The 17,996-nt window shown below is 44.6% G+C and overlaps 1 protein-coding gene across 1 annotated transcript in view; it reads right to left on the bottom strand.

Annotated features, from left to right (window-relative positions):
• LASP1 (LIM and SH3 protein 1) overlaps positions 1-17,996 on the bottom strand; it is a 152,673-nt gene that overhangs the window by 108,173 nt on the left and 26,504 nt on the right. Inside the window, exon 2 of the mRNA XM_089657328.1 lies at positions 5,147-5,241. Within this exon, the coding sequence (XP_089513454.1) occupies positions 5,147-5,241 (95 nt within the window). The remainder of the gene's footprint in view (positions 1-5,146; positions 5,242-17,996) is intronic.

Raw genomic sequence — 17,996 nt, forward strand, 5'->3', positions numbered from 1 at the left:
TGAACTTGCAAGATGATGGGGCCTCAGATTACTCCTAGGCTAATCCAAAGCAGAACTAAACTGTATTTAAGCACCACAAACTGAAAACACTAATTCATTTTTAATATGCATTGCACAATTACCCATCTATCCATGTCTTCATGCTTTATTTTGCTGAGAAATCACTTTGAAAAACACACCCCCTAGCATTTCTGACTGTAGCCATCTTGAGTAAGGGCAGATGATTCATGTAGCACTTCCTGGAATTCATCTCCCCTTGGCTCAGGCATGCAGGTAGAGGGTGTGCTTAGTTGAGAAAGCCCCTCCTCTCCTTTTCCATATGAAATAAATAAAAATGCCCACGAAGACCCAAGGGATATATGACATTTTGGCCTAGTCCAGAAACCAGGAAGCAACTGAAGAAATAAAAATAAACATAATAAACCTTCCTATTTCCCAAGACTAGAAGCATAAGGATTAAAAATAGTTGTTGATTTAGAGCGTTTAGTAAGTGAATATGCCAGCTATTCTGTCAGTAGCAATGAATATGAATGTGCTAGAAGTGGCACTCATGTTCAAAAAAGCAGTGCAAGAAGTCACACTATTATCAAGAGATTAGTAGCACTAGTAAAAGATGGAGAGAATGTAAGCAAAGACCTTGCCTTCAGATACTCAAACCGACAAACCCAGCTTGTGGGGGATAGAACTTTCCAGCAATGGAAAAAGATGCATATGCTTGAGGTAGACTGTAAAGCATTTTGCAGAAGTGCTTTGTAAAGCAGAATTTAGAGAAGGTCAGATGAGTGAGCAAGCCAGTCTCATAACACTGCATAGTGCTCCTAATATGTTTGAGATGGTGGGTTGGAGGTGTCAAGATGTCCTACAGCAATGGAAGAGCACAGTGGGGGGGAAATCGCCACTAGAGTGGAGAGCATACGTAGTGCAATGCTTATGATTGGAGGAGGATAAGGTGTACACAAAACTGAAGATTCTAAATTGTGTCATCATATAGCTCTTAAGATTGTAAGCTCCAAGGAGCAGGGCCCTCCTAACCCTCTTGTATTGAACTGTATTGTTGCTGTATCCCGTTATATTGTAAAGCACTGAGCAAACTGCTGGCGCTATATAAATCCTGAATAATATAGTGCGACAGGCGTGTGAATTAAAAGCTGACAAACAGACCTTCAAATGCTATGGCAGGCAAGGGTTGGGCTTTGAACTGGGGGACCTGCTGCTGGCTGGGCCCCCCTGTTAAGTGACAGGTCTGGAGCCCCTCACAGGAGCCCCAGTGGTACCCCAATGTAAGCGACCCTGATTGGGGGCACTGGCCAAAGGGCAGGAACTATGAGCACTGGCGGGGGACCTAAGAAGAGGAGGATCAGGACTCCACTGTGCAAAACCACTGCACAGAGAAAGCAAGTATAACAGGTTTGTAGTTTTTGTTTAGTTTTTTCTTTTTGTTTTTTTTAAACGCTGAACCTTTATTACTACAGTTAGTCAGTTTAGAATGCATTCTTAATCACTTTGCAGGGAGAATAAAAGCAAAAAAATGCATGGCAAGGGCAACACAAAATATGTACACTGCTCCATAAGATTCGGAAATTTAGACACTGTATTCTACATCTTTAAATAGGGAAAAATGTTGACATATCTTTGAGTACAGTAATCAGGTAACCGATTCAAAGTCCATGGGTTATACACTACCTTTAGGTGACTGAACACTGGAAAAAGCTTCGCTGAATCCACCCCTTAGTGTCCCTATATAACTCTGCCCACCACGTGAGGCTCCAGTTTAGTTCACAAGCAATGATTAAAATCACAGAAAAGAAAGGAGGAACCTGTGTCATGTACTGTAGGAAATTTACAATGACCTCAAAATTCCTCTTCCCTTTATTGTACAGTACAGGACACAGGAACCAATTCTTAGACCAGAAAGATCCACAAACAATAACTGAGGAGAGGGCAACATTGCATCTAAACAACACATATAGCCACAACAGGAAAAAAGGGTCCACAGGCCCAAACGGTTAACAGTATAAGCACCTTACGGCTAGAGAGAGGAGGGAGATGAAAAAAAGTCCAACAAATAGGTAAACACGATAATATCATTACCTAAAAAACTGAATAGTGCGATAAGAAAGTTAAGGCAAAAACACAAGTCTCCCTACCCCCGGTTACCACTGAACGGTTTGTGTGCATGGCACTGTTGTATGTCTTGCAGGATAAGGATGTAGTCTAAACTACAGATTCATGAACACATATAAGCCTGGAACATATACAGGGAGATTCTTTCTTTCCTTGTCCAAATTGCTGGTCCTGTTGCAGTGGGCATACGGCCACCACCCTCCCCCAAGGGGTGTTCAGTGTCCAAGAATGAACTACAGCCCTGGACCTGCAAAGCACCCTGAGGCTAGCCATGGTGTTTCATATCAGTTTCCATGTTCTGCACTGTACAATAAAGATGAATGGTTTACAAACCAATGCCAGAAGCAATGCACAAACACCAGTGTACACTTGTCCACAAATAGTTTATACAGATGTGTTTTGGCTCTCCATCTAGCTGCCTGTCTGCAGTTTCTGGCATGAGAGAAACAGAGGTTTCTGTTGCTATTCACGGTTTCTGAAGAAGCTAGTTTAAAGGTTTCTGACTTTACTTCCACTTTCCTTTCCAGGCATGCATGCAAACAAATGTAAAAATTATTCTACAGTATAAAATTTTAAAATAAAAATTTAGTTATATCCCACCCGCTTCTTCTAAACAAAAGGAAAAAAGAAATCAAAAAAATATAGAAGACTAAAGAACACAAAACCATTTCTGTAGTAGATCGTATATAAAAATTAAAAAAATACAAATACAGTGTACCCTATGGTATTCAAATAAAATATATTCCACCCCTTATGGATTTATCAGTCACTTTTCATATCACATATAGTAATGGAGAGTGGGGTCACCATAAAAGCCAGATAACTTTTCAAAAGGAGTTCAGCAACAGCGATGCCCATATATCATTAACAGGTTAAAGGGATTGTAGAAGGAAAAACAAAAAAACAAAAATACAAACATCTCTATATTTACCTGCTCTATGCAATTGGAATTGCACAGCACGGCCCCGAACCTCCTCTTCTCGGGTCTTCTGCCGGCACTCCAGACTCCTGCCCTTTGTCCAGGGTTCCCACGGGAAGCTGCTTCCCACTGGAGCACTCGTGCATGCTCGTTCACGTGCCCCATTGACTCGGCCCCGCCCCCTCGTCACTGGGATTGATTGACAGGATCCAATGGCTCCCACTGCTATCAATCTGCCCAATGAGGAGGGAGACAGCAGTGAGAGCTGCTGCTATGAAAGTCAATGGATCAGATCAGGCAAGAATAAGGGGGGGGGCTGCGAGACCTGCAGCAGAAAAGGTTTTTACCTTAACGCATAGGATGCATTAAAGGTGAAAAACCTTGAGGCTTTAGAACCACTTTAACTTTAAGCCTAGGTTCACATTTGTGCGGTGCAAGACAACACATGTGATTCGCACAGGAATCGCACCACATTCCTGTGCAAATCATATGCTATGTCTTTGCGGTGCGGTTTGAGCCATTCATTTTGTACGGCTCAAATTGCATTGCATCAGCACCAAAATGGTGCGGGGACCTTTTTGTTTTGTTTTTTACCAAATCTGAACCACATTACAGGAGTGTTCACACCCATGTGATCAGATTCTGACAGACAATCGCACAGTTTTGCAAGCGATTTCAGGGTGTTATTTCAATGTGCTGCAAACGCACAGGGTTCGCTGCATTTACTGCATCGCATCAGTGTGAACCAGGGCTTAAAAGAAGAAGTATGGCCAAAGCTCTTTAAAGCTGAAATCCAGTTTTGTTACACTTTACATGCTGGCCTAAACAAACTCTTACTAACACGTGAGGCCGCTGGATGTGCTGAATAAACTGTATGCAGCTGAGGCTGCATACAGCACTGTGTTTTGGGTGCGAGCCGAAACCATCGTCTCTCAGACCCGGAACACAATAGAGTGTCTGAAAGGCACTCAGCCCATCATAGAAAGCAATGTATTCTACCAATGAACACAAAGCTTCCTCTGATTGGATCAGAGAAGACGGCTGATGATGTCACAACCTCTGACCCAATCAGAGGAAGCTTTGTATTCATTGCTAGAAATACAATTGCTTTCTAAGATTGGCTTAGCGTCACTCAGACAGACTTTGTGTTACGTGTCTGAGATGGGAAGTTCTCAGCCTGCCCCCGGAACACAGTGCGGTATGCTGTATGTAGCCTCATCTACATACAGTTTATACAGCATATCCAGCGGCATCACATGTTAGTGAGGGACATCATTCCTTTGTAAAGTGTACCAAAAGCTGGAGTTCATCTTTAACCTGTTCACGCCGGCCGAACGCAAATATGCGACCTCCCAGCGTCTGGGCCTAGACGCCGAGCGGCCGCACATTTGCGATCAAAAAAGGACATATGTGCCAAGAGCGCGCACCCTGCCCGCTCCCAGCACACATGTCCAGTACTCCTCTTTCGATCGGGACCTTTCCCGATCATGTGACCGCCGTGACGGCGTATCACATGACCCTAAACCCCGCCCCGCCTCCTGAAACGCTTAAAGGGCCGGGAGGCTCCGGCGTGAAGGTGTTAAGCCATACTTCTCTGGGTGACCCAGTGCTGTTGGTGGAGGTCACAGAGCTGGTCCAAGCTCTGCAGGGATCCCAATAATGTCGGAATCTGCCCAGATGCCTGACCAACAGCTGGCTCAGAAACCCCCCCATTCCACAGCCCAGCGCTCCAGTTTGCGCTGGAGGGGTAAAGCAGAGAGCGGTGGCTGACAATCACTTCTCCCTGCTCAGAGCAGACCCAAGAAGTGAGAGAACTGCGGTGTTGATTACTCAAATATATATATATATATATATATATATATATTATTTTTATTTTTTTTTTTTATTCCCACACTTCTCTTAAGGCCATGATTAGTAGATGTGTAGTGGATAAACAAGCAATGCACTGTAAAGCACCCACTGAACACAGAAGGTAGAAGTAGCTTTTTAGTGAACTAGACCAATAGTCATAAATGCAGTCATCGGCTCACAAGGGCTGTTTTTTTATGAACAAAAGTACTGAGCATTGAGTTGTGAAACAAAAACAATCTGATTTCCACTTACGCGCTACAGTATGGCTTCTTGTCATATCCCTTGTAATTCTTCATGTTCAGAGTCATCTTGCAGGTCTCGCAGTGGAAGCAAGCTTTATGCCAAAACTAGGAGCGAAAGAAAGAAAAAGTCAAACAGTGGTGTACTTTTACAGAGCTCGTTTAATCACTTGAGCAGCAGCCTGTAATATCCCCTCATCGCCAGGCCACTTTGCTGTTTCCAATGCTACGATAGTTTGACAAATACGTCATGCAGATCTGTACTCAAATGAATTTTCTATAATTTTGGAGACAAACCGGGCATTTTTTTTATGGTATTTAAAGCCATTCCCACCCAAAAGGGGAAATTCTGCCTTTAATGACTGCTAGGAAGGGGGGGGGGTGTAGAGTAGGTGCCTGAAACTGACAGGTACCAGCTCCCACAGTTTCTGCTGTGATCGCCTAGGCCAGTGGTACTGAATTAAAAAATTCACAGAGTTCCGGTTGGTAACATTTTCTTCCTGCAGAGGTCCGAATCTCATTATTCTTTTATTACTCAGGTCTGTCACATCGCAGCCCCCAATGAATGTCCTCAGTCTCCGCTTTCCCATCACAGGCCCCCCGTACATCACAACTCCCTTTCATGTTAGAGCCCCCCAACATTATAGCCCCACTTACATCACAGTACCTCCTAGACATTACAGTCCCTCTTACAATCACGACCCACCAGATCACCGTTTCCCCCCTTCTGACATCTGACCCTTCATATCCACAGCTCCCTCCTCTCACATCACAGCCCCCCATATCACAGATCCCTCTCTAACATCACAGTTCCCCATATCACAGCTGTCCTTCTCACAGTAGGGAAGAGGGCGGGACGAATGGAAGGAAGGACTCCCCTTCTGAACGTACCAACTTGCCGCAACCGCTGAACTGAGGGCAGGAGGCTCCACTGAGCACTTGAGCTGCCCAACTTTTCTTGTTAAAAGGGGAGTGACCTGCTTGTTAATATGAAACATTGGCTCACCTCCCCCGCTCCCACTGTAGACCTGCAGTGCCTCCTGCTCTCCTCCCTGCTGTGACTTCAGCAGCAGTGGCAGCAATCCGGTACACTTAGAAGAGGAATCCTTCCTTTCATTCCTCTCGCCCTCTTCCCTGCTGTGACAACAGCAGCGGTGACCACAGCAGTGGCAGGCAAGTGCATACAGAATAGGAGTCCACCCTGCCATTCCTCCCGATTTCAAACAGCGGCAGCGGCGAGAGGAGTACACTCAGGCTGCTAAGTGGTGTGGCCGCGGTCCAGACAAGACTGTCACCCAGTCCATATTCGGACCGCGAATTCAGAAAGCGTAAGCTACTTGCGCATGCACAGCGGGCACCTGGTTGTGAAGCCGCAAGCTGTCTCAGCCAGCTGCCCACACTGAAGATGCCCGGCGCCGGGAACACAGGACAGCTGGTAATACAGGCTGCGGGGTGGATCAAGGGACAGGTGAGTGACTTTTTTTGAAGGTCATCAGCTACAGTTTTTGTAGCTGCTGACTTATTTTTTCTACATTTTCACTGGAACTCTGTTTTAAAAACCATGGTTTTCCTTTACTCTATAAGGACTTGTTCACACTTGTGGTTGGGGGTAAGTAAAAACAGTTGGCTGAGCCTCGTTTTTAATGACCCCCCCGACACTGACACCAATGATGGGACACTATTCCTCCCAATGACACCAAAGATGAGGCATTGTTTTCCCCCACTAATGCCAGGACATTTTCTGCTCCCAATGGCCCCCTAAAGTCTGAAGAACGTTAAATTGGCCCTTTGTTTAGAAAGTATGGAGGCCCTGTTCTAGTCAAATATAAGTTGACAGTGTGTTAATTTGTAAGAGGATATTAATGCAATGAATTATGCGCCATATACTTTGAAAATTAGGTGTAATGTAGAGAAATGGTTTTAAATGGGATAAAATGGGAGTATCAAGACAAATGAGTACCTTCTAACACATAGCAACATATTTTATGCAGATGATATTGATCAAGAGTTCACCAAAAGGATGCTGTGGGACTGGAAAGGGAACAAAGTAGGGCAAATAAATTAATAAAGTGCACGAACAACCCCACGAATGATTAACTGAGGTCAAACGATTCACCCTTGATAAGAGGCAATTATAGGAGAATATGATAAGTTTGAACAATAATAAAAAAAAAGACCCATATATAAAATTTAGTGAGAAGCCATTTACTTTAAAGTCATCACAAAAATATGAACCTTGCACCTTGAAGAAAACAAGTTTAAAGAGGAACTTCACAACTTTACTCTCTAATGACACCCCCCCTTCTTCAGTGAGCTCAAAGTATAATTTCTTTAACGTACATCACAGGACACAGAGCAGGCTATTCATGACTATGTGGGTTATATGCCACCTATAGGTGAATGGGCACTGGCCAATCAAAGAGGAAGTCCTCTCCTATATAACCCCTCCTACACAGGAAGTACTTCAGTTTTGACAGTGTCTGTAAGGTGGATGGTCACTGAAAGTGTTGCTTGTTCCGTTGAGAATCAAGGACTTTATTCGGAAAGCTATGAGAAAACAAATTGATGGTATCCAAGCATCGCTGGATAAGGAGAAAAATAAATCGGGACTGTCTGTAAAGCAGCCTGACGTCGCTGGACCCCGTGTATATGGAAGCCTGTGCAGTTTATATCTGACCAAGGCGCTTTCCAGTGGGGTGCTATACAGGTCTGAGGCAGTGGCCCCACATTATGGGAACCGAGTCCTTGAAGGTCTGTATGACAATGTCCGTTGTGATGGTCGAACGTGGTTGCCTTTAGGAAGTCAGGGACCTGCAGAGGGACTGGTAAGCTACCTCTTTTTTCTTTCAGAAGGGGAACAAAACAAAAACAGGTTTTGCAGGGGGGGAGAGCAAAAAAAAAAAAAAAAAAAAAAGAAGAGGTTCTTGGTGCAATTGGTCAATTTACCACCAGGGGGAGTGCTCACAGCACTTAGCTAAGGGAAAATGTATGCCTGCCTGCTTCTGGGTGGACCACTAGAGGGAGCCTTTTAAAAAGAATGTGGTTGTGGGCGTGCACGAGATTGCAAGCGCATGCACAGTAGCAGCTGGAAACAGAAGTTGGCCATGTTGATTTATCAGGGGCCCTGGGCACATATGGGCTGCTGCTGGTGGATTCCTGTGGCTGGGACACACTGCATTGGCCAGTCAGTTAGGAGGCTGCCTCTGGCGGCCCATGAGGTCAGCAGATTGAATGGAGCGTTTTGTTAGCACACTACTTGCATAGCTGTATCTTGTTTTCTGTGTTTAAGCTAAGTGAAGTAACGTATTACAAAAAGCGGAGATGGGGAGGCAGGAAGGGGTACTAATGTACTGCCGCCAGGTTCTGAGGAGCCTAGCTGAATGTCCACTGTAGTATCCTCTCCTTAGAGGCCAGAAGCGACTGGACAATCTGAGCCACTCTGCGTTTATCTGGCATTGTGGCTACTACTGGGGAGTCATCCTCTAAACCTGCTAGGGCTGAAGCATGATCATTCTTGGTTACATATGCCGAGGCAAAGATCACAGGGATGACTGTTTGTTTCTCAGGGGACTAAGAAACGGTAGAGATCTCAGTCACTAGAACCACCAATCCTGGGGCGGGAATGGGTGGAACATGAGGAAGAGCTGGAAGGTCAGGCAGTGGAGTCTCTGTCTGAAGGGTCACAGCCTGAAGAGAAGCAGGCGGTCTCTTCCTCCCAATCTCAGAAGTTATCAGTACAGGACTTCACTGATATGGTACGATCTGGGTTCAGGCTAACTCCAAAAGAAACCTCTGAGGTTACCCAAATCTTCTCTGGGCTCTTTGAAGCCTCTGCAGAGTACTCAGGCCTTTCCAGTGCATCCTCTGCTGGCGCAAATTATGTATGCTGACTGGGATCACCCAAATAGGGTTTTTGTTGCACCAAAGAGGTCTTTTTTGTACCTCATGAAAGAAAATTTTAAGAAGTGGGGTATGCCTGTAGCGGATGGAGCCGTTTCATCCCCAAATAGGTCTTTAACATGTCCTGTGGATAATATCCAGGTCTTCAAGAATCCAGCAGATAAAAAGCTGCAGTGTCTCCTTAAGGCCTCCTTCTCCCTGGCAGGTTCTGCCACACAGCTAGCAGTGGCAACTATTGGCATTTTCAGAATCTAACCATGTCAAACGGCTGGTTGGAAGACCATCGGTGCAAGGGGAATATTCGGACAAGGATTTTTCACGTGCTTTATGTTTTGTAGTTGATGCTCTTAAGGATTCACTTCAGCAAATTTCTCCATGGCCCTCTTATCAGTACACATGTGCAGGATTTTGTGGCTAAAGAGTTGGTCCAAAGAACTGTTGTACAAAAAGTTGTTGGCAAGTTTTCCCTTTCATAGGGAGCGACTGTTTGGGGAATATTTGGACAAATATATCTAAAGGATTTGAGGGGGGGGGGGGGTAAAGTTATCTTCTGCCCTATAAAATCCAAGTACCCTTCTTTTAAGGAGTCAGGGGCTTAGGCCCCTCAACTACTAGTAGTTACGCCATACACAGGCCCCAGCCTCCAGGGGTAGACCTCAGAATCAGAACTCAAGGAGGCCCTGGGTGCAAAAGTCAACCAAGGCAGATCCCCAATGTCCGCCTCCTTATGAAGGGGTGCTCCCACTCGTTCAGATTGGGGGGGGGCTTTTGAATTTTGTTCCTGCCTGGAGGGCTCTAATCCAAGACAAGTGGATCATTTCCACTGTGTCTCTGGGGTACAGACTAAAAACCAGGGAGGGGATAAGATTCGAAATTCTAAGGTCAAATGTACCGATGAATCCAGAGAAAAGAATAAAAGCTTTGTTAAAGGCACTTGATCGCCTGTTGTCTTAGAGGGTGATCACGGAGGTTCCAGCGAACAAAAGGTTTCAGGGGTTTTATTCGAACCTGTTTACAGTCCCAAAGCCAAATGGGGATGTAAGGCCCATTTTGGAGCTCAAGGGTTTGAATTGGTTTCTAAATGTCTTGTCTTTTCGTATGGGATCCTTCGGTTAGTAGTGGCCTATTTATAGGAAGATTTTTTTTTTTTTTTTTTGCGTCCACAAACATCAAGAACGCATACCTACATGTGCCAATATTCATTCTTCACCAAACATTTCTGCAGTTTGCAGTAGAGGCTTGGCATTTCCAGTCCATAGCATTATCATGTCAGTTGGCCACAGCTCAGAATTTTTCACAAAAATTCTTGCTCTGGGTTGAGGCTGGTCAGAACTATGGGTTATTCCCCTCCCTCCTAGATTGTAAGCTTGAAAGAGCAGGGCCCTCGAACCCCTTGTGTATTGTACTGTATTGTCTCATGTTCTGTCCCCCTCGCTAATGTACAGCACTGAGCAAACCCTTTGGCGCTATATAAACACTGTATAATAATAATAATAATAATAATAATAATAATAGGTTATCTAAACGATCTGTACCTCAGAAGCTGGTCAGTGCCAGGTGTGTAGCAGGATGTGGCCCTTATGATTAAGATCCTGGAACAGCTGGGCGTTCAACTTTGAGAAGTCGCCCCTGGAGCCAGTACAGAGCCTGGAGTATTTGGGGATGGTCCTGGACATGGTTCAGGCAATGGTATTTCTGCCTCCAGGGAAAAAAATTGCATCCTGGAGGAAGGAGGTCTGCAGTTTAAGGGCCAAGAGGTTTCCTTCAATTCACCTCTGTGTGAGGTTGCTGGGGAAGACTGTGTCCTCATACAAGACAATTCCTTATGCGCAATTCCACTTGAGACCACTGCAAAGGAACATTTGGTTTTGGAACAAGAAGGCATATGTCTCTGCAGGGGTGTGGACATTTCTGAAAAAAACTACTTGTCCAGGGACTAAATCGGTGTCCCAATCTACTTGTCCTGATAAGAAAAAAAAAAAAAAAAAAACACACACATTTTAACCAAAACTGTATTTAAATCTGCTTTAAGTAATGTCTGGGGCTTTTAAAAACAAAAAAGGGGCTTTATGGCGACTTAAACGGTTAATATTTTTTTAACACTGAGCGGTTTATCTCCTCCTCCCATCCCTGCCTGTCTCCAGCACCACACCTGGGGACTAGCAGGGAGGGGAAGAGACCTTGCAGTGCACCGATTGGCTGCTCATCAGGAAAGGTCTATAAAACAAAAAGTTTCTGTAAAAAATACACTTAAGTTTATTTGAAAAAAAAATTAAGAAAAAAAAAAAAGCAATAAATTACCCAATTTTTTTGTAAAATATGGAAGTCAAGGTTGCGAGTAAACAGATATCCAACATGTCAAACCTTAAATTTGTGCGCGCTTGTGAAACGGCAACAAACTTTAGTACCCTATATTTTCTATACTTTTAAAGCCCCTTATAGGTCATCAGTATAGTGTACAGAGGTCTGGTGCTATAATTATTGCTCTCGTTCTGGCATGCGCGGCGATATGTAATGTGTATCGAAATCCACATTTTCATGTGTAGGTGCCTTAGCATGTGCTTTTACGTTTGTGCGTGCGTGCATACATATGTGGGGGGCCTTGAAAAATTTGGGGGTGTTATATAGTTGGGTGTAACTTGCATTTAAAAAAATAAATAAACTTTTCCTTTTTTTTTTTAATGCCATACGGGACAAAAAGTCCTTTATGTGATGATTTTTGGTGACAGGTTCTATTTTTTTAGACATGTAGGGTCTAAAAGACACTGCATGTATCCCCTGTACTAGACTGAATGTAATGCGGTGCACATTGCATCATCTGTCGAACTTGGACCCGGAAAAGACGTCACATCACTTCCGGATCAAAAGAATGAGAGGGGAGCAGATGTGTCCACTCTCCTCTTCCCTCCCCTATACCACATCCCGCGGCACCCACTGAATCAGTCTCGGGTCCGCAGATGGGCAAGCGGAGCACGGGCCATATAGCAGGGGCGGGAGAGAGACTGACACTGTGGACTGTGTGGAAGCAATCAGCGGCAGCGCTGCTGCCCGAATGCTTCCATCTGACAGGTGAGCCCTGCTGCTTGCCCGCAGCAGGTCTAAAAAGGTACAAAAACTACACGTCCCCGGGCATCGGGCGATAGGAATTGGACATTCCTGCTCTGTCTCCCGAGGTACTGCAAAGCCTGAATTGGTGGTTGATGACTATTTGATGAATATGGAGAGAAGGAAATCTTTTCGACCGGTGGTATGAAAACTGGTAACCACCGATTTCAGCCTCTCAGGTTGGGGGGCTGTCTGGGAGGAGGCCACAATTCAGATTCAGGGAACATGGCTTCCATGGTAAAGGGTTCTACCCATCAATGTCCTGGCAATAAGGCTCACTCTGAGGTACTGGACATCAAGGCTTCAGGATCGGCCAGTAAGGATGCGTTTGACACTTCCACAGCAGTGGCATACATCAACCACCAGGGCGGTACCAGGAGCCGAAGGGCTCAGGAGGAGGCGAACTATATTCTGACCTGGGCAGAGAGATATGTTCCAAGTTAGTAAGCGGCGTTCACTCAGGGGGGTAGAGAATTGGCTGGCGAATCATCACGGTCGCTGACAGTTGATTTCGGGGGAGTAGGCTTTGCATCCCAAGGTTTTCATGGCAATCTGCCAGCGATCGGGTTGCCCAGACATAGATCTATTGGCATCCAGGTTCAACAACAAGGTCAGCCTTTTTCATGTGCAGGGTAAGGAACCCTTACGCGGCAGGAGTAGATGCCATCGTGATTCCTTGGAACCAGTTTTCCCTAATTCATGCTTTTCCTTCAATTCAGCTACTGTCACGTCTCTTACATAGGATTATGGAGGAGTCTATTACGGTGATACTGGTTTCCTCGGCCTGGTACATGGACATAGTGAAGCTGGCAGTAGACTGGCTGTGGTCTCTGCCGTATCAGCCAGACCTGCGGTCTCAAGCACTTATATTGCACCCAGCTTTACAGTCGGAATGGCTTTTGAGACCCAGATGCTGACGGATAGGGGAGTATCGGATTCCGTCATCCCAGTTATGTTGAGTGCTAGAAAAGGTATTTTCTAGGAATATTTATTACAGAACTTGGAAGGCTTACATTTCCTGGTGTGAGTTCCGGAGATGGCATCTAGGGAAATATGTGATTGGTAGGATCCTGTCATTTTTTTCAATCAGGTTTGGAAAAGAATTTGGCTGTTGGTACTATTAAGGGCCATGTTTCAGCATTGGCCAAAGGCCCATTACGTCTCACTCTCTAGTTCATACCTTTCTGCAAGTAGTAATGCATATAAGCTCTGCTTGCCAGGCTACCTTTACGTCCATGGGATGTGAACTTGGTCTTGGAGGTTTTGCAGAACTCACCATTTGACCTATTATGGAGATTCCACTAGTCCTGTTGTTGACTCAGAAGATTTTGTTTCTAGTGGCAATCGCTGTGGCAAGAAGGGTGTCAGAGCTGGCGGCCCTTTCTTGTAAGGAACATTTTCTGGTTTTGCATAAGGATATGGTAGTGTTGCAACCTCAACTGTCCTTTTTTAACAAAAGTGGTTTCTCGTTTTCATCTAAATCAGGACACTGTTCTGCCTTCATTATTTCCTAGGCCTCAATCAGCAAGAGAGAGATCTTAGCATGCCGATTATTTACCATTGATTTGATCATCACTTTTAGACACTTTTTTCAATTTGGTGGAATTTTTCCTATGTATATGTGGATTGCTTGGTTATATTTAAAGACAAACGCACTTTGGGCAATAGTAAATCTCAGGGTAAGTGAGCGCTTAAATTAGATTATAAAATTAATAAAATGAAATAGAATGAAAATGAGACAGTAGCAGCTGAACACCAAAAAAGGTACCGTATGAACCTCCAGGATAATCAGAAAAAAGGGGGGAGGTGCAGCGCTAACTTAATATATACACATACATATAAACCAATGTTAAGGTGCTTATAAAGTGCATAAAAAAGTGACTACAGATGATAAGTAAAGTCCATAACGTGATCCAAAACCCAAGAGAGTCTTCAAAGAACCCCAATGGCTGGATTCATAGGTGGGGTGATAAAGGTATAAAGATTGCGCACTCACCAGATACGCAATCCAAATGCGCATTCAGAACAAATATTTCCAGATAATCCTAGGGTCCTCATATGGGTCTGGTCAGATCTGGTCAAAAAGCCCCTCGCCACTTGATAGTGTTGCCACACATGGATGAAAAAGGCCGCTCTGCAGACGTAAATGGCTCCCGTCATACATTGATTTCATAAATGGCCGCCGGGGCCCTCGTGGCGCCGGTCGGCGTGACGTCACACCGCTGTAGCCGCTCCTTGACGCGTTTCGTGCGAAGGCACGTAGTCATAGGGGGTTTGGACAATAAAAGTCACCTTCAGGAGGAAAAGTCACAGCTGAGCCAACGTTAGTATCCAGGAGGGGATCCATCAACCTGTTCACTGTACAAGTCCAAGGTGATCTGCCATAGCAATCAGGAGGGATCTACAGCACAAGACACACATCCAACTAAGCGATCTACCAGGAATAAATCGAATGCAAGATCTCCACTTTGGGCACTTTGGGCAATGCTATATGTAACACGCTTGCCAATATTCTAAGTTTGATACTGGTTTTTACTAGCAAACATTGTTGTATCCACAAAATACAATTATATTCCCCTGTATACTTACAGTGAATTCACTTGATAACTTAATGGCTGTATGACAGAGTAGGAGATTGTAATTGCTTTGATATTTTAAAGACAAAAAAAGTTTGGATCTTAAAATAGAAAAACAGTCACCAATGTCCTTACCCACTGCCACATCAAGTGGTGGCAGTAGCACCTGTTTGAATTGCTCATCTGCTCTTCAATATTTGTTGCCCAGATGGTGGTCAGATTGAGCGCATGTACAGGGCTTTAGACATGTATTCAAACATGCCAAATATCGGCCGGTTCAATAGAAAACGGCCAATTTTAGGCCTGTGTGTACACCCGCCTGTCCGACAGAAGCCGGCCTAACGGGCATACTAGAAAACCAGCATCCGATTGCCATCCAATCAGTGCTAGCAGCCAATGACTGCCAGAGCTCACCAGTGTGTTTTGGCAGTGGGCCAATCCCCCTGTCAGAAGACAATAACTCAGCAGGGAGATCGCTGTACTGACATCGGACACATAGTACAGAGCGCTCCTCCGAAGCTCTTCAGTGTTTTTTCATTCAGCCACTGGTTTGCAAAAAAAAAAAATAAAATAAAAACTGATGGTGTGTACCGAGTTTAATCATCCACTGATCTACAGGCAACATCAAGCATGCATTAGGCAAAATAATAATGAGCTCAATAGTTTGAAAGAGAAACACTGGCAAACTGAATTAATTTTATTTAAGAATTCAATAAACTTGGCTAGATGCTCACCTTGAAGCCAAATAGTAATCCTAATTCAGGTTAAAGCTCAATGGACATCTGGTAAAATCATCATCCAACCTTTACTGAACTCAAATATCTACAAGGCCTTATCAGAGCAGGAATGGGCTCAAACATTGTCCAGACACAAACCCAAACCCACCAGAGCTATCCTGCCAGGAAGCAGTCACTGGAGACACAAGGCATTCCACATCCTGCAACTGCAAGACATGCCTCCACAGCTAATGATTAGTTGCCTGCAGTGACAGGTGGGGGTCATCGGAGGAGTCAGACCAGACATGTGTGGACTGTGGGGAAGAGAGTACAGAACCAAACCACAGCTGCCAAGCTGGTACCCAGAGAGGACCTGCTGACTGAGTCCTGCACTTGAGGGGGTCAGTGACAGTGCAAGGCCAGTCTGGAGGGGTCACTAATGTAAGGGAAAGTGAATACAATAAGGAAAGGGGGGGGGGGGGGGGGAAAACGACACTGAAACAAAAGTTTCTCCTTATTTTTGAAATGCCCCCTTACCTTAAGTGTATTTACTCTGTGGTCACCAGATTCCCCCCCACATCCCATTTCTGGCGTTTACCCCTTAAAATCAGTGTCCTCAGAGAAACGCTTTATATTAGAGTCTGCAGGATTCTACCCAACAGTGTAAGGGGGAACCTCTGCAAACCGTGCTGTTAAGGTCAATGCTGCCTCCCCTTTTAGAAGTGGGAACTCTGATGTAAAAGGGAAGACTGGTCACCAGAGTTCCCCTTTACATCAGAGCCCACCTTATCAGAGTTCCCCTTTACACCAAAGTCTGCAGCATTCCCCATTACATAATGATCCACAGTGTTCCCTTTTACATCAGAGTTCCCCTTGCACTGAAAGGGGGAATCTTGCAGACTCTGATGTAAGGGGGAACTCTGTGCTGGCTGGGTTATATTAACTTGACCTTCATGAGAGAAATATGGTTTTTGACTTTTCCTATAACTTAAACACATAGCTAATAGCACTAGATATGTTTATAGCCTAAAATACTGATATTTGCACCGTTTTACACTTAAACCGGCGATTTTATGTATTTTTTTGAAACATCAATAAAACGTGGTTAGGTTAGTACATTTCACAAAATGTTTTTTTGTTTTTTTTTTTTTAACGGACAAAAAAGAAAATTGGTGCCATTTGGTAAATTTTGGGTGTCCTGTCATTAAATTTTACTTTGGGGGATTGGCAACACTGCCCGCTAGTTGCACATTAATGGTTATCAAACCGCCCCAACAAAAAATGTGCTACATTGCAGCTTACCATTTCTTAGGATGTGGAAGCTGCATTTGTTTTCAGATTTTTTTTTCCCCCTTTACAGTAAGGCATAGGATACCTTTTAAAAGGAACACATTTTTTAATTTGTAGTTTAAGTTGTGTAGAAAGAGGTGAGCCATTTTACTTGAAGAGGTGAAAGGACACTGGGGGGGTTTGACATCATACTTTTATGCAAAGTGATTTTTTTGTACAAATTTGACCATATTGTTTTGCACACAACTCTTTCAACCAGTGAGCTCCAGGAAGGGACCCGGACATCCTATACTCAAGCTATTTTGTTATGAGCTTATCATGCGGTTTGTAAGTATCCATTTGCTACCTGTTAGATTAATACATTTTATACCACGTTAATGTATGAGGAGTGTGCGCCCTCTTGTGTGTTCTTTGTAGTGTTTTGAAGATTCCCCGAACTGTGGGAGGGCTGCACCTGAACGAGTGGCATAGACCTGAGGAAAACGTGGAGCGTCCTGATTGGAGCACTAATGTGAGTTTTTGGAGTTAAAAATAATTATTATGGACACATTCTTTGTGAATTGAGTTGCACAATATTTTGAATGTGAATATTTTGATGATACATTTTATATAGTATTAAATTTTAACATTTTCTTTTTTAGGTAGTTTAACCACCTTCTGCCCGCCCTATAGTACAATGATGGGCGCAAGGTGGTTCTCTCGTCCTGATAGGACGTCATATGACGTCCTACCATTCTCGCTGCGCATGCGCGGCTCAGGGAGCGTGGCGATCGCCGGTCCGCTGATCACAGAAAGAGCCGAAGATGTCGGCTTGGTCCTGTGATCAGCTGTGTCCAATCACGGAAATGCCGGTTATCGGCATTTCTCTCCTCTCGAGCTGTCAGCATGACAGCTCGAGAGGAGAGCCGGTAATCGGCTTTCCGCGGAGGGGACATATACACTGATCATCAGGGCACTGATGATCAGTGTGCCCTGATGATCAGTGTGGCCCCAGAAGTGCCACGTGCCAGTGCCCATCAGTGCCACATATTAGTGCATACCAGTGCACATCAATGCCACATATCAGTGCCCATCTGAGCTGCCTTTCAATGTCACCCATCAGTGCCAGTCAGTGCCATGTATCAGTGATGCCTGTCAATGCCCATCAGTGCAACCTACCAGTGCCTCCTTTGATCAGTGCCCATCACTGCCGCCTGTCAGTGCCCATCACTGCCGCCTGTCAGTGCCCATCAGTGAAGGAGAAAAATCACTTATTTACGAAATTGTATAACAAAAA

Source organism: Staurois parvus, unplaced genomic scaffold, assembly GCF_062004578.1.
Source record: "Staurois parvus isolate SC_StPar_1 unplaced genomic scaffold, SC_StPar_1.0 ptg000983l, whole genome shotgun sequence".
NCBI lineage: Eukaryota > Metazoa > Chordata > Amphibia > Anura > Ranidae > Staurois > Staurois parvus.